The sequence below is a fragment of the Antrostomus carolinensis genome, unplaced genomic scaffold (genome assembly GCF_000700745.2).
Source record: "Antrostomus carolinensis isolate BGI_N321 unplaced genomic scaffold, ASM70074v2 scaffold6282, whole genome shotgun sequence".
Classification (NCBI taxonomy): domain Eukaryota; kingdom Metazoa; phylum Chordata; class Aves; order Caprimulgiformes; family Caprimulgidae; genus Antrostomus; species Antrostomus carolinensis.
Window position 1 is genome coordinate 53,095 of NW_010298852.1, and position 26,466 is coordinate 79,560.

At 37.6% G+C, this 26,466-nt stretch overlaps 1 protein-coding gene across 2 annotated transcripts; it reads right to left on the reverse strand.

Moving 5' to 3' along the window:
* Positions 1-3,906: 3,906 nt before the first annotated feature.
* Positions 3,907-25,579, reverse strand: FERRY3 (FERRY endosomal RAB5 effector complex subunit 3). Of its 2 annotated transcripts, XM_010162586.1 has the most exons (13): positions 25,384-25,579; positions 24,974-25,119; positions 23,409-23,590; positions 21,097-21,196; positions 20,883-21,004; positions 18,778-18,884; positions 17,839-18,036; positions 14,298-14,426; positions 13,121-13,189; positions 11,344-11,546; positions 6,364-6,421; positions 5,086-5,153; positions 3,907-4,127 (listed from the first exon to the last, which is right to left on the reverse strand). In XM_010162586.1, exons 1-13 carry the CDS (start codon positions 25,559-25,561, stop codon positions 4,035-4,037), a joined length of 1,653 nt encoding a protein of 550 aa, XP_010160888.1. In that variant the 5' UTR covers positions 25,562-25,579; the 3' UTR covers positions 3,907-4,034. The 2 variants fall into 2 exon arrangements, with proteins under 2 accessions (XP_010160888.1, XP_028939479.1); XM_029083646.1 differs by lacking the exon at positions 14,298-14,426 and having other exon boundaries at positions 4,035-4,127.
* Between the last annotated feature and the right edge of the window lie 887 nt (positions 25,580-26,466).

Genomic DNA, 26,466 nt, shown 5'->3' on the forward strand with positions numbered 1-26,466 from the left:
TAAATTCATCTCATTTCAAGAACAACAAGCATATCAGCAACTGGCTAGGTCTGAGCTCAGCCAGATTATCAGTTAGGTTGTCTTCACTAGACATGCTCTGGTAAATGTGCTGTCTGTGATGTGCCATCATATAAAAGTCCCCAATTAAGATAAAAGCCCACCCACTTGAGCACTTCCTTGGCATGCTCACCACAGTTCACTTTGCTTTTCTGAAAGGACTTAAAGCCACATCTGCTCTCAAGCTACAGACTTTGCTGATCAGGGGGTATCACCCTATTCAGCTGGTGGGAGCTGCCTGGTGCCCGTTTTGCCAGCAAGCACAAGGTGGGGGAGCACAGTTTATGACAGATGAACTGATCCCACCCACTGACCGTGGTACCTGTAACTGTGAGACTTCCCTGCCTTCTGGGTTTAGTTCAGCTTTCCAAAGTAATTTTCCCCAAAGTAATTTTGCTAACAAATAGCTTAAGCCATTAGCAGGACAGAATCTGCTCTTCTAAGGTCCCCCTCATGTACAGAATCCCCTGCTGTTGCTGGAGGCAGTCTCTTCTTTCTCTCAAGTTCTACCAGAGTACTCAGCTCATCACTGTCCTGCTTCCAATGCCTGCTGTGGCTGGCCTCCGAGCGCTGCTCCTTCTGATGCACATTTGCTTTGTTCCACTTGCTTCTAAATGTTGAGTAAAAGTACAACTTAGTGTTTAAATGCTATTACAGCATAAACAACTTGCACAACCAGAAATAAGGTTGTTTATACTTGTGCATAATAATATATTCTTCTAATTCTGTGGCTCCATGGGACCACAATTCTGTGGTTGCTGATGACTTCTACCACATCCAGTATACTGTATGAAGCAACAGACTTATTTTTACGCAGCACCGATGATCTGTCCCGATACGTCAATGAGGCAAAGATACAAGAGGACAGATAACTCTTCACACTTCTGACCTGGTGTGTATACCAGCGAACAGCACCATATTTTTGGATATGGTACAGGCAAAAAGTAAGAGTAAATGCAAAACTAATGCTCAAAATACTACACAAGCATAAATTAAACTTTCCTCTAATCAAGGGAAAATGAGGTACAGATCAAATGAACTGATCAATTTTTATGATCACAGAAATAACAGAACTGGGTTAGAACTCAATCTCAGTCATAATCTCCTCTTTTAAATTATAGCCCCCTCTCTATTATCACCTTCTGTGGCTTCACTCATCTCTCGTACAACAGGAAAAGTTATAAAATTACATCTTTCAGCTGTGCTTCAATAACTCTCCAGAGCGACCTATTGCAGAGGGAAAGACCTGCGATGTGATTTTCGCCTCTCCAGGCAGTGACACCTACTAACAGTGAAATTTCTAGAATTACAACAGGGTAAAAGCAGCCTGGTCAGTATGAGGTCTGTAACTCTGTTTCTCAGCTCTCTGTATTCTTCTCCTCCCGTTTGTCATCAGCCATCATGTAAGCAAGCAGACACAGATCATTCATAGACTCACGGAACGGTCTGGGTTGGAAGGCACCTCAAAGATCACTAGTTCCAACCACCCTGCTGTGGACAGTTGCCAACCGCTAGATCAGGCTGAAGACAATAGGCTGAAGGTCAATTAGCTATGTCCTTGACAAACTGAGCCTCTCTACGAGTCTTTTCTTGTGATAACCTCACTTCAGACTCTGTAAAGGGGACCTGCAGTTTATACTGGTCACCATGAGCAGGTTAAAAAAGCTGAACAGTGGCATTTGTTCCTCATTTCTCTCAGTGGCAAGAACAATTTATTCAATACAAGCTATGCATACAATTTTATGCAACATTTTCGAGGCATTAAATAGTGTCATCCTTCCAAGGAATGCTGCACTGCATATACAAATAGAAAACCTCATGCCTAATGAGTCATTTTCCTCTTAATCTCAAATAGCTTCTCATGACCCAAACAGGATTTCTCATGTGGCTTTACTCCATAAATTGCAGCCTGTATGCTTACCGTTTTGTGCAGCTGCCAGGTACAGATCAAAGACAAAGCACAGTTTAGGTTATCCCAGCTCTAAATTCTGTTTTTCAATGAAGACAGCTAAAAACCTGCTGTTAGCACTACTTCCTTGGGGATAGATATGAAAAGCGGGAACAATGGATGTTATTAAGAGCCCTCTTGACCCAGATTCACTGGTTACTTGTTGGCAGATGTACTGACTAGGGGGGGAAAAGAGAGTACCAAGTATGGAACACAGAACTTTTTCACTACACAGATAAGTCACACAACTTATAAAAAGGAATACTTCTGCTACCGCACCTTTCACAAACAGAATAGTGCTTAGAGCACTTGCTTTTCTGGGACCAGAGTTTGATTTCAGCTTAAGGCCAACGATGTAAAATGAGCTCTAACAGGATTAATCCAGCTCCTTTAGATGAATTTACATCCTTCCTTTCTAGAACACCAAATTAGGTCACATTACTTGTATGATTCTCCTTTAGAAGCTGCTGGCAGAGGAAAAGAAAGCATTTGACAGTTCAGCAATAGATGTTTGCTGGATCACTTACATGGTTTCTGTACAGCCTGCAGGACTCCATAAAAATACTAAGATGAAGAGTTCATTAATTACATAGTGACTTTATAAACATCACAAACTGATTAATATTCCTTTGATTCTCCATGAGAATTTTAAATTATGCAGTTTCCCCAGAACGTAGCTCTGCAATCTTCACATTTACGAAATTAAAATTATAATATTTTTTTTTTAAATCACAATGAAAATAGAAAATAATTTGACTTTTAGTTGGCTTCCAGGATCTCCAGTTTTCAAGCGCAGAATTTCAGCAACACATAGAAAGAGATTTCAGATTCAAAGTCCCCTCTGCCAAGATCCCCATGCTCCCTACATAACGGAACTGTGGACTTCAGAAAGCGACCTGGGACCTTCACCACCTCAGTTGTGTCGCTGTGAGTCCGACACTTCTGGCAACCCCGAGCATCCCCGTTTCAGACAGGACTTTCCCTGCGGCCAGTCTCTGCACTGAAGGATTGTTTCCAGCCACCCTGGGTCCACAGCTGAGGTCAAAAAGATTGACTGCTCAAGATGAAGGAAAAGCAGTTCCCAAGCTCCCTTCTGCCCCTCATCATGGGGAGGCAGGAAGGTGGGGGAGTTTTTGGTTTTGGGGTTTTCTTGTCTGGATTCAAGTTTGTCCCAAGAAACTTCACAGCTGCATCTTGAGCTCACTCCCTGGCATTTCTGATTAGATTGTTTTGTCATAAAACATTAATAACTAGCAAAATATACCTGTACAACAGAGTTGAGAACACTATAGTGTTCCTATTAAGTTGTTCATGTGACAGACCTGCCAATGTGAAATCTTGAAATAAAGCAAAAATTTAACATACTTAAAAAAAAAAGGAAGAAATAATAATTAAAATTTCTAATTATTATCAAAGGGATATTATTTTAGGTTGTGTGTAGTTTTTTAAACACTTCTGTGATTTACAAAATGCAGCAGGTTAAATGCTTCGTTCATATATGTCATTTTGTAACAGTAAAATGAGGTAGTAATACTTTTTATTTTGTGGTCACTGTGACCCTGGAAAGACAATTGGGACTAATTACATCAAAAGTTATTCTAAGGAGACACCTGACATTGTTCATAATTTTTTAAATACCACTGAGCAAATTTAGAAAGTTTTTTTTTTTAAATTCAACAACCTGAAGCCCACCCAGAAGATCCTATTCCTACCACAGCTCTAGTACTTAAGTACAAGAATAATTTCTATTTCTGTAGATTACATACAGTAAGTTACACTGAGCATCCTTCATATAAAGATGAGGAATTCAACATTAATACTCTGCTGAAACAGAAAGCAAGAGGCAAAAATCAACTGCTAACACCGAAGTACAGACAGCATTTGTTCTTTTATTATGACGACATGATTCTTGAAATTTCAACAAATACCACTTCAGGGTCATCATCCCTCAGAAAAAGAGACATTCCAGTCCAGAATCTCTGTAATCTCATCCTTTGTCAACAGGATACATCTTATTGCTGCAAAACATTCAGTGCTTAGAGGTCAGAGTCAACGTAGAGGATACTCTGAAGATTTGTGGAAGCATATTACTCAGTTGGTAAAACATTTCCTCAGAAATTGTCTGGAAAAAAACAATTAAAACAATACACCAGTAAACTCTGGCTTTTTGTTGTAGTTTGGAAGAATTTCTCAACTTTGTTTCTTGACATTTAAGAGAATTGCTGTTTTTCAGAAGACCACCAAGATCTTTTTCAAACTATGGGTTATGATTCTATTTAATTAAATCAAAAGGAAAAGATTGACCTGAAAATACTGTTTGTACATTTATGTGACATATCTGTTTCCAGTCCAGTTCTTGTTCCAGTAATTGATTATTTTTGCTTAGCATAAGCAGGACAGTGCAGTTTGTTATCTACAGGACTCCTGCTCTCTGAATCCCAGAATAAGATTCAACTTCACTAGTTTATTGTTGGCTTCCTCCTTGCTCAGCTGTCTACTACTTTGTCCAGAAATACATGTTATTTCCTTCCTGCCTCTGATTATATTACTTCCAGTATCACTTTTTAGAACAAGTAAAACTTAGTGCCAGTCACCTTTGGAAAACTTCCTGTTTCTGAAGATCAGCTAGAACTCGAAATGAAATAATTTCAGAATATTAATTACAATTAACTTCAAATACCTAGAGTCATTAATGCCTTTGTGGAAGCATGACTGAACTCAGAGCATATTGTTAGATAATATGACTAATAAACGCATAAACTTATGTAATGCAAGGTTAGCCCATCTCTTCAGAGTAAATAATAACAAACATATCTTTTTCAAAGGTGATGCATTCACTATTCGTAAAGCTGAACTTCCCAGTTGGAAATTTTACCATCCTCAGAAGATACTACAGGATATCAAAAGAATATAAACCCCTTTTATTCCTATTCTACAGGCAAGGCACCAAAATCATAGTGATTGATTTAAGCTCACAAAAAAGAGCAGGGCATAGCAAAGAAATCAAAACTAGATCTGCTGACATTTAACTTCTTGCTCCAACAGTCTCCTACATTAGGTATGAACTTGGCTTAACCTACCTGTGGTACCAAGAATTGGACAGTCCGAGAAATTCCTCCATCCCATGAGGCCATTTCCATCATGAAACCTAAAACAGAGCATTCATACCATATGCATGACCTACGCAATCTTCCCTGTCAATTACGCCGGTAACAAGCAGTGAGGAAATTTCCACATACAATTAGGACTTTAACTGCCTTAACTAGGGATGTCATTAATAGTGTTTAAATCAGACTTGGACAATCTCCTGACTGAAATCTGCTTTAACTGGAAAATCTAATGAGGAGTTATGGGGAAAATCAATACACCCTCAGAGAGCAGAATAACCAGTCCTACTGTACAGCAAAGTGCTGGCCAGCAGAAGCAAGAGGTTTCTCCAAATATGCACGTTATGAGTTCCTTCAATGGCTTGCTTTCATTGAGAAATAGCTCTTTCCTTTAGCTCTGATGTGATCACGTCCATGTGAATGAGTATGAGCCCGCTGCCAAAAGTACACTGACAACCTGGCAGCACCAGAAACTACCTGGACTTACATGGAAAAAGCTCAGCACTCCTTTACTGCTCAAGTTATGATATGGCATTTTTATGCTAGCATTTCCTTACAAATGAACTACAAGGTCCACAGGAACACACTAGTGGCAAACAAAAATACGCAGAAAAATACTTGTTTTGTGAAGTGGCTATGTGGATGATACTCCGTTGTCAATTACTAAAGGTCACAAAAAGAAGAGGTTCCTCAAGTAGGTGGTAGAAAGAACATCAACACTACTAACATTTTAAATATTCTAAATGCCTAGTTTAAGTATTTAAGTGCAACACAAAAGAACACAGTAAATAATACCACTTGGAAAGACAGAAAACCAGGTTGAGTCGTGAGGACTTCGCAGCAAAGAGATGAATTAGCAGATAAAGTAGTTTTGGAAAAACGTGAGGAGTCTCCATTGTTTGAGGTAATCAAAATACAAGAGACCCTGGAAATTATACTGTAGAGAACCACCAGGTCTCGCCCTCCTTCAGAGGTTGCTCAAAGCAGCAGTAAGGGCTTTTTCTTCTACTGTCTATGCTTAAATTGTAAAGATACTTTCAAAACATTTTTAGCCTCCATTCTAAGTATCTGAAACCATTTCCTGATAGGACAGTTAATAATTTTAAAAATACAATATAAGTGTATGTTTTAACAAATGATAAATTACCAAAAAACACCTTTTTTGGGGAAAATAGAGCCTGAGCTAATGCTGAATGTCACCAAATGCAACACAAAACCCCCAAACAGCAGCTGAAACATTCACTAACATACCTTTGACGCACTTGAACACAAGCTCTGCCCTCTTCAAGCACCATGGAATGGTCATTTCCTAAAAATCAATAAATGAAAAGCCTCAATGCCCAATGGATCTAACCAACAAAAGTAACAGCAAAGCTATTAAAAATAATACATTTTTGCCATAGAACCACATTTTGCCATCAGGTATTCAAGCAGCATTACAGGCCATGAATAGGGATTCAGTTTTTGAGAGTATATTCTAGTCAGGTTGTATATGCGTTATAGGTGACCACAGAAGCACCACAACTGCTTATTGGGAGGAAAGTCCAGTACCAGAACAATCTATAAGTTTTTAAGTTGAGATGTTGAATAATATTGAGAATTCTATTAATGTAATTGGAAATGGGTCTATTTAATTACCCTGTGGAGCTTCAGAAAAATGTATAATATCCAATGGATAACTGTCACATTTGTGCTTCAGCTAGCCAAAGACAAGCTCCCAACCACATCTTAGCAGCAGTAACTGATGATTCCTAGCTACTCTTGATGATTCTGGTTAAGGTTCATTGGTGTACCCACCACCTTCAGTAAAAACCTTCTCTCTAATAGTGGAATGAGAAGAAGCCCTTCTCCCCTAAAGCCACATTTATGTTGAGAGTTAGAACAAACAAAATCCATCTTCATCTGATGGAGGAGTTTCAGATATAAACAGATAGCAAATTCTTACCTAAAGTTAAATAGCAAGATGGGATATGAAAAGCACACTTTATGAAAAGCTTTAAGATCTCTTAAGGCATGGCTACAAGCACTGGTCTAAATAATTTAAGTAACAGCCTAAATGCTTTAGTACATTAATCATTCTTTGGTTGTACACTACAAAGCGAGTTATATCAAGATGAATGTTCCTAGTCAGAGATAGAAAGACTGTCACTGTGAACACTTCTCAGAAAGAAAACAGTACCTATTTGTTCTGATGTACTCTTCAACCTCAAAATGGGAACCTTCTAGTCTGAACGCAGGAACACAGACATAGAAACAAATTTATCATTCTATGTACCTTTTCAAATTTACACTTTACATAATTTTCTATTCAGTAAAGCCAACCCTTATTTTGCAATGCCAAACACCAGGCAATCTGTCATTTCCAAAGACCTTAGTTTCAGGATTTAAAATAAGTTACTTGAGAAGCAAGGTTATCTAAGAATGCCAACTGATAACACAAACAGTATACTGAACATGGCTGCACTAAACAACTACTGAAAGCCAAGGTTCCTACTTAGGATGGAATATCCTCTGCCATCCCCAAAATACATTAAAAACCAGCATAAGCTATAAATGACTTTTCAGAAAACTTTCTTTCATGATGCAAATCACTGCATCAACAGTGTACAACACATTAATCAGGCAGAACAATGCTGGACAATTCTTTTTTCCTCCATTTTTAAGTCTTCTGGAATGTAGGTGTTTATAGTTTTGATCACTGTTTTGGCTTAGTAAAAAACAAGTGTCTAAAAAGAAAGGTCCTGTTGCTCTGACGGCAACTCAGGAGTACTTCGCGTAATCAATAAAAGGAACTAAGCCTTAAATGGACTGATAGAAACAGCAGGATGTGACATTATTCCTTGGATAATTTCAGAGCAACACAGATGTTAAATCTTGTGGGCACTCAGGATAATAACAGGTTGAATCCAGAATGTCACTGCATGAAAGCCACAAGAACTGAAAATGATGCAGTAGTGATTCAATTTAATTCCATCTTTAAAAATGTACATTCTCATGATTTTGACACGTTATCAGGATTTTTCTCCATATGCAAACTAAGTAACGGTTGTGGAAGTGATGAAGGATTGGCCAAGTACCAATTCAAAATACAGTGCAGGGGATAGGAAACAAACAAAAGCAAACACTCCACCTCTTATAGTGAATTTTGGTTAATAGCATTCAAGCGAGTAAAAAAACTCAAACAAACAAAAAAACCCCCCCCAAAACAACTGGGACTTTTGGTTTTGTTCACTAGTAGATACTACACCTCACTCCTTCTTAGGATGCAATGACTTGTTATCAAATTAAGATTTCTCTTGCTTATTAAAGAAAAAAATAAGGCTAGCTTCACTGGTTAGAAAGATATGCTGCAAACCTTTTTAATCAAACAAATTTGTGACAGAATTGCTACCTGGGGCTGCTGCTTTTATAAAGCTAAGGGCTTGCACCTTCGCAGAACCACGTCCTAACCAGGTAATGAAAACAGTGAAGTCCATAAACGTCTTGTTGGACAAAGATTTCAAACCAAATTTTAATGGATAATTTTATTAAGTTAAGAATTAGCAAGATGCTTACTCCAAGTATATCTACGCAAATCCTAAAAACTATATGAGCAGCTATACGTTTAAAGGCAGGACACTCAGATGAGAAATACTGGAGGTTAACATACCCATCAATAATCTCTCTATATACATAAACCATGTTCATAAACATTTCTTACACAGCTTATGCTCCCTTCATTTCTACTTTGTTTCAAAACATTTTTGTAGTAACTTATGGTAATAGAGACAGTTGCCCCAGATCCCTGAAGAGTCGCTTTTCTCTTGGTGTTGTGGCGTGGACAGCAGCAATGGCTCCTATACTGGAACTCCCAAGAAGTGTGCCAGCTCTAGCATTTTTAATGATGCCATGCCATTAGAGCCATTTCATTCCCCAGTTTATATTTCAGTTTCTATTGGATTCAGAACAGTCAGACAGTAATACCTCAATTGTCCTGAATTTCAACTTGTCTGCTTTTGCCTTTTTCAAGTATCAAACCCAGCTTCTTTCCTTCGTTTAACTTAATGATCAGCACAGAGATACCTGTTTTTGTTGTTCTCCTCATAAGAAAAAACTAAGGAAAGCAGAACTCCTATTTTTTTTTCCATAGGAAAATAAAAAATAGCTTTATATGAAGGTCCAATAATAAGGTAATACAATGGCTTCATTGAGATTGATACACTCATTACTTCTGTGAGGTTATAAACCCCACTTTTCCATCCACAAAAGAAGAAAATCTTTGTAAAAAGCAGAGAAAACTCTTGCTGAATGCCTGTCACAGTGAAGCATGCAAACATCCCTGCAGCTGTGCTCCTGGTTAACCACTTTACAAAAATGTTTTTATGGAGGTGGTAAATGCAGATTCAAAACTGGGGCTGCTGAAGGCACCAAGTTCAGGTTAATTTTCAGAAATCTGTTATTATTCACTTTTCCCTCAACAACAAGTTACACGTGTGTGTTTCAAATGAGGTCAGCCAGCTCCAAAGCACTGTAATAAGCAATGCTGCTAATGCAATTCACACAGTGCAGTTTGGCTAAACATACACTTATCATACAGGCCACTTTCTGCTTACTCTGCAAAGACTGAAAATTTAATAGAAGAGGTAAATTGTTTTACCAGGACTTTTTAAGAATCCAGCACTAGACAAGAAGATAATTCTTCAGTTTCACTCTATTCCAAGGAACAACACACCTTCGAAGCACGTTGAACACTTGGTCTTATGCTTTATTTATATTTTAAAACACAGATATGCAAATGAATGCTAGAACTAACAAGGTTTAAAGAAACAAAAAGAATATAGTCATGATGACAACTTGATTAAGAAAAAAGGTCAATACATTTACGAAATACAGTAACTGGGTCCCATGAGTAACCCAGGCTGTCCTATAAGTTGATTACTTTCATTTGTGCCTCTTTCCCCCTCCCCCCAAAAAAAAAGTCTTGATATCAGAGATGAAAAACTTCAGAAATTATATAATCTTTTCCTAAATGTCTACTTTCATGTATGGAAGCATATCCTTTAGAAGCTTCATTACTGGACATTTTTAACTTTTCCATTGCTTGCACTTTCACAATAATAGATGCTGATCTTCCAAAAGGGGGCTACTTCTACACTGTGTTCCAACCAAATTCTGTTAAAAAATGTCTCTGTTAAAGGTCATCTACTGGTGAGCCTTTGTCTTGCTATGAGTCAGGCACTTTCAAAGAAGGAAAGGCTGTACTGAAATTTACAAGTGAAAAATCAAAAGGTTCATTAAAAATAACCACAACAGACTGTAATTATCCATGCAGGAGTATCAGTAATGGCAGTATTATCTTACTTCTCTAAGTTTATAGACTTTTCACTTACTAAGGAGGTGAGGCACGTGGCTGTACTGCCTTTCCACTGGTTCTCTCCTTGCCTCCCCCCTCCCTTTTCTTCTCTGCTAGTATCTTGTGAGCCAGATGCGAGAAAGGAAAGAGGTTGTCAATGGTATTAAGTCATTATGTACTTTGAAAAGTTACAGTTAAGTAAGAGACAAGCTCTACACATTAGTGTCCCAGTGAAGAAGAGAATACAAAAGCTCAGCACAGTAAGTAAGCACGCTTGTATCTGCAAAGAGTCTCAGCAATATGCTGCTTCTTGCCCAACTGGTACGTGGGGGACTCAAAGAGGAAACAGGGACAGAAATTAAGGATGCAATTTGGTGAAGTTTGGTTGCTGCTGCATAGGGCTGAGGCAGTGTTTAAGGATACAGAACTTTAAGCTAAGCTTTGCTAGTTCTGCTGCTCATAAAACGTAGTTCTAAGGTTTTCTAACTAGCAACAATTAAAACTGGGGATCTGGTATTGCTATTGCATCAGCGACTCTGAAGGTAGAGTTTTGAAGCAAGAGCTGTTGCCAGAAGACTTCCAGGCACATCGCCCCATCTTTCCTTAACACTTGTGCAACTGTGCAATGAGATGGATCAAGGAAGTGAAGCGTCCAAAATGCCAGGTGGGAACAAAAAAACAAAGTGATTCAGCTGGCTGAAATGTTTTTAACTGGTTCAGTTCCTTAATTTGGGTCACCATACAGATATGGGTCCCAGCACAATGATGCGGCAGGAGCACGTGACTATAGGATAAACCGTCCTATTTGGCTTAAACCAGCATGAAACATACCCTTTGCAAAATCACTTTTGTTGCATCCCAGAAGATAAAAGGAAACCAAAATCTTTACATTTACTTACTTCTGACATATCATGCACCAACAGGAGAGGAATACTAATGGTAGTAATGTCGTGTGTGCAGCAAACTTTGAGAATGTTTCTGAGTCCCATGATGGCAGGGTCCCGAGCAGTTATGTTACCAGATCTTACATTATCATCCACACAGAGGTGAAAAGCAACATGAATTTCAGAAAGATTTGAATGGCGTGTGATGTAGAATTCTCCTAGAGAATAACACAAACCAAGAAGGCACGATATCATGGTAGTGATCTGTACTGAAATACAACTGTTAGGCAACGTAAGAATAGGGTCAGCTAAGACAAAAGGCAAATACAAATATACAACAGAGATCAGAACACATACATAAGGAGATAAAAAAAAGTTAGAAACCAATTGATTTAAAATCTCTTGGTATGTCATTGTTTCACATTCATTCTACATTCACTTCCCTGCTTTGATGGATTTCACTGGCATCACAGACACCTGGTGTAATAAGACGTAACAGTGCCAGAACAGGCGGATACAACCTATATATAGCACAAAACAGAAAAACAAACACAGAGGAACAGTAATACTCAAAATATATAATGTAAGCACTGAATTGCAGACAGATGTGGGAGGCGGAAACACCAAAAATGGATGGGTTAAAATAAAGGATGCAAAAGCTCTGTGGAAAAAGATAGGGGGTTACGTAACAACTGAGATATGTACTGGAAAACAAAGGTAACAATGACCATTAGAATTTAAAATAATTCATAGTAATGAAATGGGAAGATTAGTTACAAAGTTGTTTTCAAAAAGTTACCAAGACATCTTGTTGGGGGTATTTTTAGTCTTGGTATCTATTTATCAAAGGCAGAGAAAGAGTAAGGGGCAGTGAAACACAAGTCTCTCCACCTTACCTTTCTGCTGGAGATCAGAAGTCTATACTAGAGTCAACAGAAAAGCAGGCATGCGATACCCCTACTGTTTTAGTCAGCAGATAAACAGATTTCTTCAAAGCTATTTTCACTGGTCATTTAAGTTAAGATACTACCTTTATGCTGGGACAGCTGAAGAACAGGCATGCTTTCCTTTCTGATAACTGCTAAAGGAGGTAGTACTCCCCAGCAGTGACTACCTACGGGTAACAATACACAAGCCACTGCAGCAAGATTCACTCAGATTTACTTGTTAAGGACCTGAGTTGATCTATAACCCACTTACACTAACAAGATCTAAGGCAATTCAGGAAAGCAATTTTAAGAAGCCCTCTTATTCAACCATGGGTTGTATGGATTTAACTCCTTTCCCCTCCAACTGTGTATTCATCTTCAAACTCCACAGAAGCTTTCCTTACTAAAAATCACAATATATAAGGAGGATACTTCCTTCTTGAGAGGAACAGATTTGTACATTCTCAAAGTTAAAAAACACATTCTGAAATTCTTTACTGTATTACAACAGTGACAGCTAGATAATTATTTTTCAAAAATAAAATTAGTTGCTAGTATTTAAGTTTCAACTTTTCCCAAGATACTCGGAGATTTTTTTTTTTTCACTCTCAAATTCTGAAAATAAATTTTAGACATAGAGAATTTAAGTGATTTGCCCCAAGTCACATGATGCAGTGGCAAAGCTGGGAATAGAAACCAGATGTTCTGACACCCAGTTCTCTGCCTTAGCCACAAGAACATCCTTCTCTGATTGAGGTCAACTCGGGTTTAGTTTATAATTTGTTCTGACTTTAGAGCTAAAAATGTGCCATCTATAAAACACAATTTGCTTTAAGAAGAGGGGAAAATGCAACAGAACTCACCTGGCAAGATATTTGACTGGTTTCGTTCAATATTCTTTAATTTATCTTCCATTCCACCACTTTTGTTTTCTGTATATAAATACATAGCACAAATATTACACTTATCTATTAATTAACCTTTGGCATGAAAGTTTGATGTACAGAGATAATATCTGGCTTGAATTTTTGCCATAAAGTTACCATAAAGTCCCCAAAAGAACATATGAAGTGTTTTAGCTTTCAGTTCAGTGTCTATTGAAGACAGCAATCTCAAACCATTAGCTTTAACTCGTCCTACAATACCTCTTCATTAGACAAAAAACCCCATAATATTCTCAAACACAACACTAAACTTTCCAAATTGCCCCCACAACTACATAGTACCTTACTATTGCTTTTTAAATAATGTAACTTTTTACAACAAAGTTGTTCCCAGTATTACAAGAAAAATTTTAGAGAGATTTACATAAATCAATAGTATAAAAACAGCTTGCAGTATTTTCCTCAGGACTACAGCAATATGCAGGTTCCTAAGAAAACTTGTTTCTCTAGGTACTCTCTATTCTCATTACTGATGTATTTAAAACACATAAGTAGTTATCTGCAAGAAAAACAGAATTTCACCATGTACAAGTACTGCCTTAACACCACGTGGCCAGAAAATTTCACAGCCATTTGTAAATATAACTGCAAAGTAAACCATTCACAGTGATTTGGTCAGTGCTAAAAAGTATACACGTTTAGTCACTTCATTATTCAGTTTTTAGTGCTCACTTATAAAGAGGGGAAAAAGTCTTAACTCCTCTTCTGCAGTTTTCAAAGCTTTACATTTAAATTGAAATTAAAAAGTCAAATCAGATAAAGCCTGTGTTGGTACAGGCAGTTTAAATGGCAGAGGAAAGCACAATAGCCCCACAGAGTTCCCAGGCTTTAAAGTGTGATCAGAACCCAAGGACTTAAGACTTTTTTGGGGTTTTTTTGGTGTGGTTTGTCTGTTATGGCAGCAAAGACATCACGCAAACATGCTACGTGTGAAGAGAGAATCTCAGGCAGACTTCTCACAGTTTATTGATAAACTAGAACGTTGCATTTTACAGATCAGGTAACTGCAGAAGAGTGACATTAACTTGCCCGTAACCTCAAGCATTCAGCTGACCACTATGCTATTTCAAGGAAAGTAATTTTGGTTGTCACTGACCATGATGTCTTTTCGACTTACTGCTACGCTGTGCTCTGGCCTTAAGTACAACCTTCTGGACAATTTCAAGCTGTTCTTGAATTCCTGGAAAATGGAAATCCGTGCATTCTTGGCAAACAGTTGCAAAATCTAGGAGAAAAAAAAAAAGAAGGATTAAAATCTACGTCATAAGGCTGTGCTTAGTAACGTTACATAATTCTGCTCTACTGTTCAAGCAAGGCCAGTTACAAAGGCATCTGTCCCCCAAAATCAGACAAAGCCTTGCTGTACTCCTCTTTAAATTCTAAAAAAAATTATGGCAAAGACAAAACATTTTTTTGAAATAAATTAATTGCTTAGGGGGGAAAAAAAAACCCCCAACCTTGAGTGCTCTTCAAACAAAACCACCCAGACCAAAAAATTAAAAGCAATAATATATGTGCATTAAAGGTAATTGTGCTTAAAAAAATTAAGTGTTATTACTATCAGTCCTTTAATCTGTGATACTTTAGTAAAACATACATAACATACTTCCAACAGCAACAACAGCATTCCAGTTTGTTTTGAAAAATGAGAGTTATTAATTTCATTAATCAGCAGTATCTGGAAAGCTGGAATTATAGTTCTTTTCTTTTAGTTCTCAAAACACAGATCTGAAAGCAAAAGAAAAGTCTCAGCAGTTGAAAAGAGCTGCAAGTTCCTTTTCCTGATAAGCAAGTACTATGTCAGACTTGGAAGTATTATACTGATAATTAGGATCATAACATACTGCCTCTGAGACTGGTATTCTAAGCTCCTTACCCTCATGTCCAGCTGCCTCTCCAAGCAAGCCAATGGGAGCCAAAACAAGCTATTAGTAAGGAGCTGGACTATACTGTGCAATTGCTACTTACTTCCCATTTTGAGGCACCTGCTCTAATCCTCTTTAAAGTTCTTAATGTACTCTGAGTGCCTATCTGGAGAGCACGATATACTTCGGTGAACAGGCTGCGACAGGAACAGGCAGGCTAGAGAGAGAAACCTTAATGTATTTTATCTTTTTACTTGAAGTTTCCATCACAAAATCTATCTTCAAAAGGCTTTATTAAATTCTGGTGTCCAAAACCAAGGGAAGAAGCAGCTCATATTCCAAAAGATTGTGTCTTCTGTGTGTATCAAGATAAAACAAGGTCTCAAGACATTTTGAAACAAACAAATGAAAGATATCTTGTGTTGAAATTAAAATTAACTTTAATTTTAGTTATTGTTTGCCTGAGTGTGCTACACCTACTCAAAACCTGAGTCACAGTAGCTCTATAAAGCTCTAATATAAGAGACTTTAGCTAAGCAATGCATGAAGTATATAAAGAAATTATTCATCTAGCTTATAAAAAATTGTCTGAATTAAATTAGCATGTTGAAAATTCATACATAAATTCAACTTTCTGTCCAAAAGTTGTTTTTGGACAGAAACAAACAACAAACTCTGTTGTTTTCTAGAGATGTGTCTAAACCCTGTTTCAAAGGTATATTTTGCTAGCTGCCATTTACATATTGTAAGAAATACAGAAAACACTAGAGTCACCATTTTCAGTCTTGCAAATATCTCGCATGCATCCTTAACTTTGAGACAAATGGGATCATTTTTGGACAACATTTACAAAAGATACAACAACAAAGTGTTGCAACAGAACAAACAAAATACACTAAGTGAGGCACATTCCTGTGCTTCCTAAACAAACTAAAGGTCAACCAAGTAAGTTGCAGGTCACTGGAGCCCATCTCTGTTTAGTGCTTGCTGAGTGTTTGGTGTTGTTCAAAAAAATGTGAAATGTTTGGACAAAGAGCGTGCTCACACGAAGCTCATTTACTCCAACCCCCTTTGAAAAATCTCAGGGGTTTGAGGGAGCTTCTACCCTATCACAAAATAAAGGCTATTAAGTTTGTATTTTCCCCCAACTTTAAAACAGAAGCAGAAAATTGTTTCTGCACTTTTGTAACCCAGAAATTTAGACTGACACTACCTCTCTACTTAAGCAACAGCATCAATGTATTAAAGGTCTTCTATATAGCAATTTTATGAACCTTCCAACCCCCTAGCATATTTATTAAGTCTTTTAGGAAGGAGAATTGGTTCTGGCTAGTGCTCGTGCAACAAACAGCTTTAATAGTTTAAGAGCAAAGTCTCCTCTCAAAGGTGTTTACTACTGTTCTTCTGCCAGAAGGTACCACTCTCACCACAGAGTGGATTTGAAGAAATGTGCTCCAACATCCGTTGTCGCCTGCAGTGGTTTGGGGCCTCAGTGAAACCAGAGGTTCACGGACTGTTTAAAGCAATGTATCTGACTAGGTCAGAGGAGCCGAGACACAAGAAATTGATTTCTTCAGCATTTTTAAAAAGAATGGTGGTGCAGACAGCTGTGGAACGTGTCCACAGTTAAGTTCACCAAAGTCCCTTTGTAACTCAAAGGGATAAAAAAAATGTTGAGGATTATATTTTACAGATTGTGATACAATCTCTTATTTTCCCCTCTACTGTGGCTGCAAGATCTAATTGGTGGCTAGAAGATGCAATTTTGTGTTTAACAGTTTTACTTAAATGCATCTTCTCTTATCACCTAAGATTTAGTATAAAAAAAATTTTTCTCTATTTGTCATTAATTAAAATATTGAAGCACTAAAAAAAAAAAAAAAGTAACTTAAATTGAGTACAAGTATGAAGTAATACTGCCAGAATTAAGCAACCTGGAAACCATAAACAGCACAAATGCAACTGCAACTTTTACTGGCATACTTCCTTTTTCTTCTTGCTACAAGCCTCATTCCACACTGTTTTCAGAGAATATCAACCAAAATCTATTTTTTAACAGCATGCTAGAATAATGACAAGTACTAGCTGCTCCAGTCAAAAAGACATTTCAAGAGTACGTATTTTGGTATTAAACTTCAAAAGGAAGGTGGGAAAGTCAATCATCTGGTTCAGAGAAAGGCAGTGACCAAAATTGGAACAGGAATGAACACGTTTCATTGGTTAACTTTCAAATGAGACACCTTCATCACAGTGTGCAGTAACTCAAAAGACGTGCACTTGAAAAGGCTACTAATCAAGCTTTCCAGGAGTGGGCAAGTAATATCCCTATTGCTCATTTTAAATGGAATTCACAGTGCTGCAGATGTCTAAAGCACAGGGTATTTTTATACATGTACTTATCAATTTAAAATCTTAGCGTATTTCATGTTCATCTTTGCAAACAGATTTCAGTAGGCTAAGCTGACACTGGAGACTTAGGAGCTCCCACTGATACTAATTCAGTCTAAGGCAGGGAAATCAACACTAACACATTCCTTACTCAAACACAAAACCTAGGAAAGAGGTGAGAGAGACAACAGCATATCAGAGCACAACTCTGTCCTCCATCCTTACTCACATCTCTTTCTGCATGTGTCACCCTTTTGCAACACCATGTCCAGAACAGCAGCGTTCCAGGGAATTTTAATTTTACATGGAATATATTTTTTTTGTGAGAGACAGCAAGTTTTTAAGTCACATTTGTGACACAATATTCCCCGTTAGAGGACTCACCTCTTTTGATGCCACTATATGAACTGATACGGTTATCTACCAATAAAACCAGGCCACAGAGAGAAGCTGAATAGAGCGACATCGCAGTTTGAAGCCTGTGAAGTTTTACTCCACTTCGATGATTACGCTTATGCTTACAGAAATCCAGCATATCAGCTCTCAGTAACCTCAAGTTATGCATGGTCTTCAACTGAGCTCCTGTAAAGAACAAATTATTTTAATACATACAGTAAAAGAGGAAACTCAGGAGTGTTATTAAAATGTAAGGGATCAAAGTGCTTCCCTATGTTTTGTGAAGGACATCTATAAGGGAAATGTAATCAATAACACTCAAAGAAAGTTCTTAACCATATAGTCAGTTTTACATACATAGCAATTTACAAACTAAGAGGAAAAAGGCAGTATTTTCACATACTGTCACAAAGCAAGGCTTATATATATCTGAAATAAGCCTTGTTCTCTATTTTAAAGCTATGTATGAAATATGAACGCAGTCAAAACTGACAGCACAAGAAGTCTCTAATGCATAAACAAAAGGTAAAAATTTTAAGCATCTTTTTTTCTACTAATTTATCATGGGAATTGAATTTAATACTCATGTTTTCTTACCAAACATAAGAAAAGTTAAAATACAGTTTTTAACCACTATGTTAGTGATGTTAGTGTGCTTTTCTACACTTGTCATCTTGCTAGAGTGCAAAAAACTTGCTTCTAGAATGTTTTCCCTTAAGTATATTTTGGGTAGGTGGATACTGTTTGATACATTTTATACCACGCTGTACTTCTCTTACATATGTAAAGAACAAATACAAAGCAATTACAAACTGTATATATTACATACACTGACAGTTACATACTGTAAATAATACATAGCTCAGATACATCATTTACTAGCATCTATTATTATGTTTGGGTTTGGTGTCAGTTTGCTTTACTTACCCAAGTGAATAGTAAAACTTTCTTCTAACAGCCTTTGCTCTTCATAAATTCTTCCATTTCCTTCTCCAGATTCTCTCAGTTGGCTGGGCTGAACCTTAATTTCATCACTAAAATAATGACAAATGTACTGAAAAGTTTATCCCAATTTTCATCCAAGACCAGCAATATTTTGTGAAAGCTATCCAAAGTTTTCTCAGCTAGTCTGTGGAAACCAAGAGACTAAACCTATTTGAACGAACTTCTCTCATCTGGGGTTTTGCCCTTCTGGCATGCGATACTCCAGGTACATACCAGCAGGAAGAGTAAGACTCCACTGTTAGATTTACATTACCTAGCTCATTTGTAAAACACCCTGAGACTGAGAAATAAAAATAAGTCACAATACCTAGTTATAACATAGTAAGAACACAGGAATACAAGGGGGGGAGAGGGGGGGGAAAGAAGGGAAGAATTCTTCTCAGTCTATTTATAATAGCCAAAACCTTACTGATCAAGTTGCTAGATAAAATGTTTCTTTCCCTGCCCCCCACAAAATGGGAGGTTAGAAAAAGCCAAATCAAATGCTACACAGTGTTTAAACTAGCAAGAAAGATTTCAGCTATCAGTTTAATTTTTTTTCCTAAACTCAACTGTCTGGTAGTAAGTGATATAATAAGAACTGCTTCTGCTACATGAAAGAACATGAACATCTCCCAAATTTGTTTCTGCATTAATAAAAAATTTCTCATTGTTTTCAAAGTGCCTCATCTTCAAAGGTGTTTCATAAAGGACTGTTTTATAAACTTGCGAGCAATTCCACTAATTGCAAATGCCTAGTGATGGATGAGGTGGAATTAAGACACACCATTAGTAAGTATATATACATACACATATAAGCAACTAGATGCATAAATATACATGTGTGTGTGCATATAGATATCTCTTATGTCTCTATACATGTGTAACACATTTTTGTCTCTGTCTCTCTTCATGCTTCTAGTTGCTGTTCTATAGACTTCCTGTGCATTACTTTAAAATGCATTAGGGACCCATAGTTTTCAGGACTCAACGCAAGCAGAGAGAAGACACAGTCACTTCCCATCTGTTATAAGTGTCCACAATTATGATGCCAAAACATCCTCACTCCCTCTCAGAGGTCTTTGCCTCTGACCTCTAGCAGTCCATTTCTTCCAGCTTTCAGCTCTAAGCAACTTCACTTTGGTCTTATTTTACAGCAGTAGAAGGCCAGAACATGGGAAGAGGTTAATTTCACTGTCTTTAAAGCCTCATGGAAATAATTAACAAAGCTAACATGAAAGTTCTGTGTAAAAATATTTTAGGATTGGTCTCAGAGCTTGAGCAGACTGTCTCTACTGCAGTGTTTTACCTGGTCACTAGGTTAGAAAGAGGCCTGCTTGCTTGTGAGCTATGCAGTTCTAGGCCATTCTCCAGACCAACTTGAGAACTGCAAAAGACTTCCAAAACAAATTCACAGACAAGAAAATCCTGAGGAAAGTAGTGAGAGATCTAAATATACAGCACCAGCTTCCAATATATTTCCCCTCCTCTCTCTTCCCTCGTGTTCCATACACTCAGCTTCCTTATCCCAAAAGGAAACACTTAAGAAAAAGCGATGAAGTATTTGATGCGTTATTTCATATCCATGCCTGTCTCTTCTTACCACTGCATCCACTTTGTTCAAAGATGTTGTATTTCCCATAAATTCCTCACTGCATCCACCTAAATCTACTCAGACAGGCTCTTACCATTTACCACTTACCATTTATTAAGCTGCAATTATTCTGCAGAACACCATTAAGTGGTAACAGAGAGCCTTGTGAAACAGCGTTTAAGACAGACATTGTAAATAAAGGCAAAATAGGAGGAAACTCCAGTCAGCACACGTTGGAGTTCAGTGCATTAGAACACCTTCTGGTACAGAAAGGTTATAACATTAAACACTGAAGAAACTCCTAAAAATATAAATATTTAATTATGATTGTTTATTTGCCTTTGATTTTCTTTGATTATCCTAGTTAAATGGCTAATTTGAAATAAAGATTATATAAAAGCAAGTCCTTTGAACTATTACAGATGGAAGTAAGCATCACAGAGGAATTAAATACCTGATTGAGCTATTGTTGGGATTCTTTAGGTCCTGATGAAGCTTTATCACCCATTCCTGATATTCCTGCTTCTGGATAGCAGTAGACTGTTTTAACTCATTGGTCCATTTGTTCTCCAAATCCTGACAAGACAGTGATAATATCAGTGTTTTGGGTTTTCTTTAAGACAATTATTTGCATGATGTATTATTCTAGTTCACTGAATTTAGTTTACCTGCTGAGATTCAAAATGCTGAGCTGCTAAGGAATTTACATCTTGGTCTGTTAGTGATTTCCCTAGCTCCTGCATCACCTTATCCATTTCAGCTCCTTGTCTGAAAAAGAAGCAAACATAGATTTACAACAAGCAACGCTTTCAGAAAAGTGGCAGAAGAACACCCATTTTTGTCGATACAGTTGCTGACACAATGATCAGCTGTATCATTCAGCTGGTCAATGCTCATCCCAAGCAGAGATAGAGCTGAACACACAGCTGAAAGATACATCATGCAGTACTTTGTCCATCTGCTCACTTTGGAATTGGAATTCATACATTTAAAGTCTGCTCTCATAGATTTTCAGAAGAAGGTACAACAGTATGTCCAGATACTCTAATACAGCACTTCACTATCCTTATCATTTGAAGAGTTTCTGAAATGGACCTACTTTCACAGAATGTTAGGGATTGGAAGGGACCTCGAAAGATCATCTAGTCCAGTCCCCCTGCTGATAGCTAGGCTTAATCAGGCTAAATAAGCACCTCTTTTGGTTGTTCAGCTTTCTTTGTCCCTTGTTTTCCTCCTGCTCCAACCACAGATGATGCAGACAGGTGACCAGGAAGCAGGTTAAACACACCTATTTTTTAATAGTCAGATGAGCTTCCAGCTCACACTACATTCAACAAGGGGACCTGGAGTTGAAGGGCTGCCCTGCCATCATCAGTTCATCCAATACCTCATGCCCCCTTAGTCTTCCTAACCCCGGCTTAGTCTTTCACATTCAGCCCCTTCTTCAGCACAGAATCGATTTACACTAGCACAGATTTAGCAATGAGTAGCCACAAAACAAATTGGAGTCGGGGGTCAGCTCCCGTGTAAACAGAACAGCACCTACTCTCATCTGGGACAGTGTCAGCTGCCACTGACATATGGAGTTTCTTGATTATGACAAATAGATATGATAACTTCCACTGGAAACAATACACAGCTATATCACACTGGAGCTCTAAAACATTACTGCTCGCAGGACTAAGTGCTCTTTCTTCTAGACACATACTTCAGAAGAGTCAATAAGCATCAAAACGTTTTGCTAACATGTTATTGGCAACATTTATCCCCAAATTAGAGATACAAAAGATTCAGTCTAGAAGAAGCTATATACACAGGTACGCATTGCATAATGTGAGCTTAAACAAAAACAACTCAAGAGGAATTCTGCCACTCAGGATGCTAAAACATACTTGGAATATTCTGGCATCCCACAAGCATCCCCAGTATTTAGGATCTACACTATTTCTATATTTCTGTGCATTCATTTTCCTTAACCTGTTTAGCCTCAAAAAGAAAAACAAAACTCTGCATTGTACGTGTTCCCTCTTGTGGGCAAAGCAGCTACCTGCAGCTACTCAAGTTTATTCAGGAACTCGGGATCTCACACAGACTTTCCAAAATTTCAACTGTTTCTGATTTAAAGTTGGTTCAAGTCTTTTGCTCATCTTTTCACAGAGTCATAGAATGGTTTGGGTTGGAAGGGACCTTAAAGATCATCTCCTTCCCCCCCCCCTGCCATCAGCGGGGACACCTTCCACTAGACCAGGTTGCTCAAAGCCTCATCCAGCCTGGCCTTGGACACTTCCAGGGAGGGGGCATCCACAGCTTCTCTGGGTAACCTGTTCCAGTGTCTGACCACCCTCACAGTGAAGAACTTCTTCCTAATATCTAATCTAAACCTGCCCTCTTTCAGTTTAAACCCATTTCCCCTTGTTTTGTCATTAACTGCCCTTATGAAAAGTCCTTCCCCAGCTTTCTTGTAGGCCCCCTTCAGGTACTGGAAGGCCGCTATAAGATCTCCTCAGAGACTTCTCTTCCCCAGGCTGAACAGCCCCAACTCTCTCAGCCTGTCTTCATAGGAGAGGTGCTCCAGCCCTCGGATCATCCTGGTGGCCCTTGGAACTTCACCCCACAGAACTTCCAATTTTTCATTTAAATTACATCACAACAAAGGCAAAACATGGTACATACACATACTTTATTTTATAGATACCCTAAGCACTCTATGTTGCTATACCACTTACAACATGGATAGAACAACACAAATCTAACCTTATATTACTTTAATGGCCTTAGTTTTTAGTATTTTCAGCGACTCAGGAGAATAGAAAATAGCTGACCCTAACAATATAATCTAAGTATTATATGACTTTAAAGAGGGAAACATAAAACTAAAATACACAGACAAGCACAAGCTGGCACACATTGTCCTACGAGTTGTATACACCCAGTGGCATGCACCCCTATTCAATGAGATAGGAAAAAACAAAAGGAATACCTTTCCCGTAGTTTTTTCAATTCCACATCTCTCTCACTTATTAATTCTGAGATACTAACAAAATAATTGTGTTCCAGGTTTAACAGCATTTCAGAAGCTGGAGAATGTATCAGATCATGATAAACATCAGCAAAATCTTCATCCCAGCTGGTTTCTTCAGGTTTTGCATGTTCTAACGTTGTCTAAAAATTATAAGGTATTTTAAAGCATATGGTACCTTTTAGGACATACAAGGATCCCTCAAAATGGTGGGGCAAAACCAACTGGGCACACACACTGTTGCACAACCTTCAACATACATGAATTTTCTTTCCTTATTTGAGCTTTTTGTATTCTGCTTTAGCTTTAACATTTTCTCCCTTCCCAGAATATTTCTCTTTTAAAGCAACTAACAGCAGAAACATCAAGGTTTTGACTACAGTGATGAATTGGCTATTTTCAGCCATCACCAACTTGGAAAGAACAATAATATCTAGAACAATATCTGCAATTGATGAATTTTAGATAGGATCCAAAACACCAGCTGTACAAACAAAAATGTTTTGCTAGAAAGGATGACTAACCTCTGATGTCACTAGAATTTGATCAACAACACTGATTTAAGGAAAGCAATTTTTACTGAACAAAGAATGGCCCAAAGATGGCAGTTTCACAAGCGCCTTTATTCTGAGCTACTCCTTACATTTGCAGTCATTTGCACCAGATTCAGCTGATGAATTCAGATTGTATCATTGAAGTACAGGTTAGAAATATCAGATTATCTAATCCTAACCTCTGCACTCAGGCAAACCTATTCATAGAAACCGCTAGAACAGAATACTGTAAACTCCTCCAATGTTTTATCACATTCACATGCTCACCCAACACAGATTTTTCCTTTTTAAAAGTTAAGCTCATTTCATTTTGTTAATGTTCATTAAAGCAGATGATTTGCTTCCAATTGTCTTTATAACAAACATATGTTTTGGAATTTTTCACAACATTCATCTATATTCCATGATAAGCAAATTCAATTCCTATAACCCTTTTCTCAAAGGCTGCAGTTTGTCAGTGGTTCTCTCCTTGCTAGAACTCTGCCAGTTCTTTTACATTCCTCTGTTTTGAAGATCACATGCAAAACTGGGCACATTACTCCAGCTAAAGCCTCATCATCACCAAATAATGTAGAACTCGGAAAATGAGCTGAAAAGTCTCTCCCATCTCTACACTTTCTCTTTGGAGCCTTCACTGGTATTTCTGCAATTCAGGATAGGAGTAGTATCTCTTGCTTTGATTTTAACACACTGTAACCCTTAGGTCTACTTTTGTTTGAATATCATTAGCTATTTACCTCTCAATTTTTTATCTTTTGACTCTACTAAACTCAGGAAAAAACCTGACTGAGAACTTGTAGGATAAAGACCTAATAATCACTTTCAGATAAAAAGAGAAGTATTTTAAGAAATTATCAGTAAAAGTGAATTTCAATGCCATTTTGCACCTTCACAGTTGTGATTCTGCCTGTCTGTGCACACACACTCTCACAAAGCAAGTCCTGAATATTAAGTTTTCAGCCTTAATCTTACCTCTTTATAAGCTTTAGCCCAAGTATCTGCCAGCTGGTTTATATCTACTTTTCCTGATTTCACTGCATCCAGAGCCATTTCAGCTTCTCTATCATAATCTTTTATAGTTTCCTCTTCTATGAATTTATTAAGAGATTGCCTCAGGTCTGTTATAACAAGAAGAGAATGATCCATCAACAAATCACGACAGTGGAAATATCATTAAACATCCAGGAAACATACAAAGAAAGTTTTTCTTAAAACCTTTTACTTGACACCTTACTTGCTAGTACTGACTAATGTTCTTCTGTTTTAAAAACAGTTTTTTAAAGACTGTTCTAGTAAATACCATTCTTTGGGTTTCTTAAAGCAGGTTGTAAGATACTTACAAACATGGATACATGACACTAATTTAAGAAATCAATTCTTACCATTTTCTATAAAGCATGGCAGATTGTGCAGAAGCATTAGACGTCCATGCAAATGACTAATATTCTCTTGCACAGGGAATCTGAGAGGCACAGTAAGCACTAAATGCTGATTTCCAGCACTGAATTTGTACACAAAGTCTCTCTCCCTAGTGCACATCTTTCCTTTATTAGGCTTCATCTTCTTGAACTGATTTCCTGCATTAGAAATGAAAATAACATAAGTTACACTCTTGTAAAACCATAAGTAAAAAATGCTAACTAAGAACACCGCCTTGTTAATAATTAACAGCTTCTAGCAAGAAAACCTAAACCTCACAAATTTTTCATAGATACTTACCTCAATTTTGACTTCCAAAAATTTGACTTCAGGCTGGGACTAAAGCATAAATACCAGTTCACAAAACACCAAATGCTTCTAAACTGTAATAGAGTGTATCAATTTGGGTAACTACTCCTACTAATTACATTATAAGGTATAGGACTTAAGTATATGACTTAAAGGCAGAACCAGGGCAGAAGGAATCCTCATAAACAGCAAACTTCAACTGAGACACTGTAACTACTAACACAAGTCTCACAATCCAGAATCCTTCAGAGTCCATCAGGATTTTATTTCCAGCTCTGCAGGTGACAGACTTGGGGGAAGTTTGCAGTCACTTTCAGAAAAAGCTTATTTTGTTAATTTGTAACCTGCTTTAGGATAGATTATAATTGTTCTTAAATAATATCAATAAAATTAAGCCAGAAAAAGGCAAGATAACTGTCTACAGGATGATGGCACGTACTTGTAACAGCAATTTCCCCCTCCACTCATTTACATTCATTTCACTCATCTCCTTTCTGAACATTACCTGCAAAGCTGGACTCATTACTCCAGCTGAACTCTCCCCAGGGAAAATTCCTTCTCCAGTGCTAAAAAACACCGTCAAAGGGGAAGCAAAGCAGAAAACGAAAGAATAAAAGTTGTATTTTCCACAGCAAAACTCACGGGACCAGTTTATATGGGGGGGGGGTTGGGGTTTTTTGTGAAGTACCTCACACGTTGGATTAAACAAATGAGTGACAAATCGCTTCACGGTAACA

Coding starts and splice junctions, on each gene's coding strand:
- FERRY3 (XM_010162586.1), bottom strand. CDS start 25,561: ATGAAGCCTAATAAAGGAAAGATGTGCACTAGGGAGAGAGACTTTGTG. Junction 23,591..24,973: donor GGGCTAAAGCTTATAAAGAG/GTAAGATTAAGG, acceptor TATAATTTTTAG/ACAACGTTAGAACATGCAAA. Junction 21,005..21,096: donor AGCATTTTGAATCTCAGCAG/GTAAACTAAATT, acceptor CTGTCTTGTCAG/GATTTGGAGAACAAATGGAC.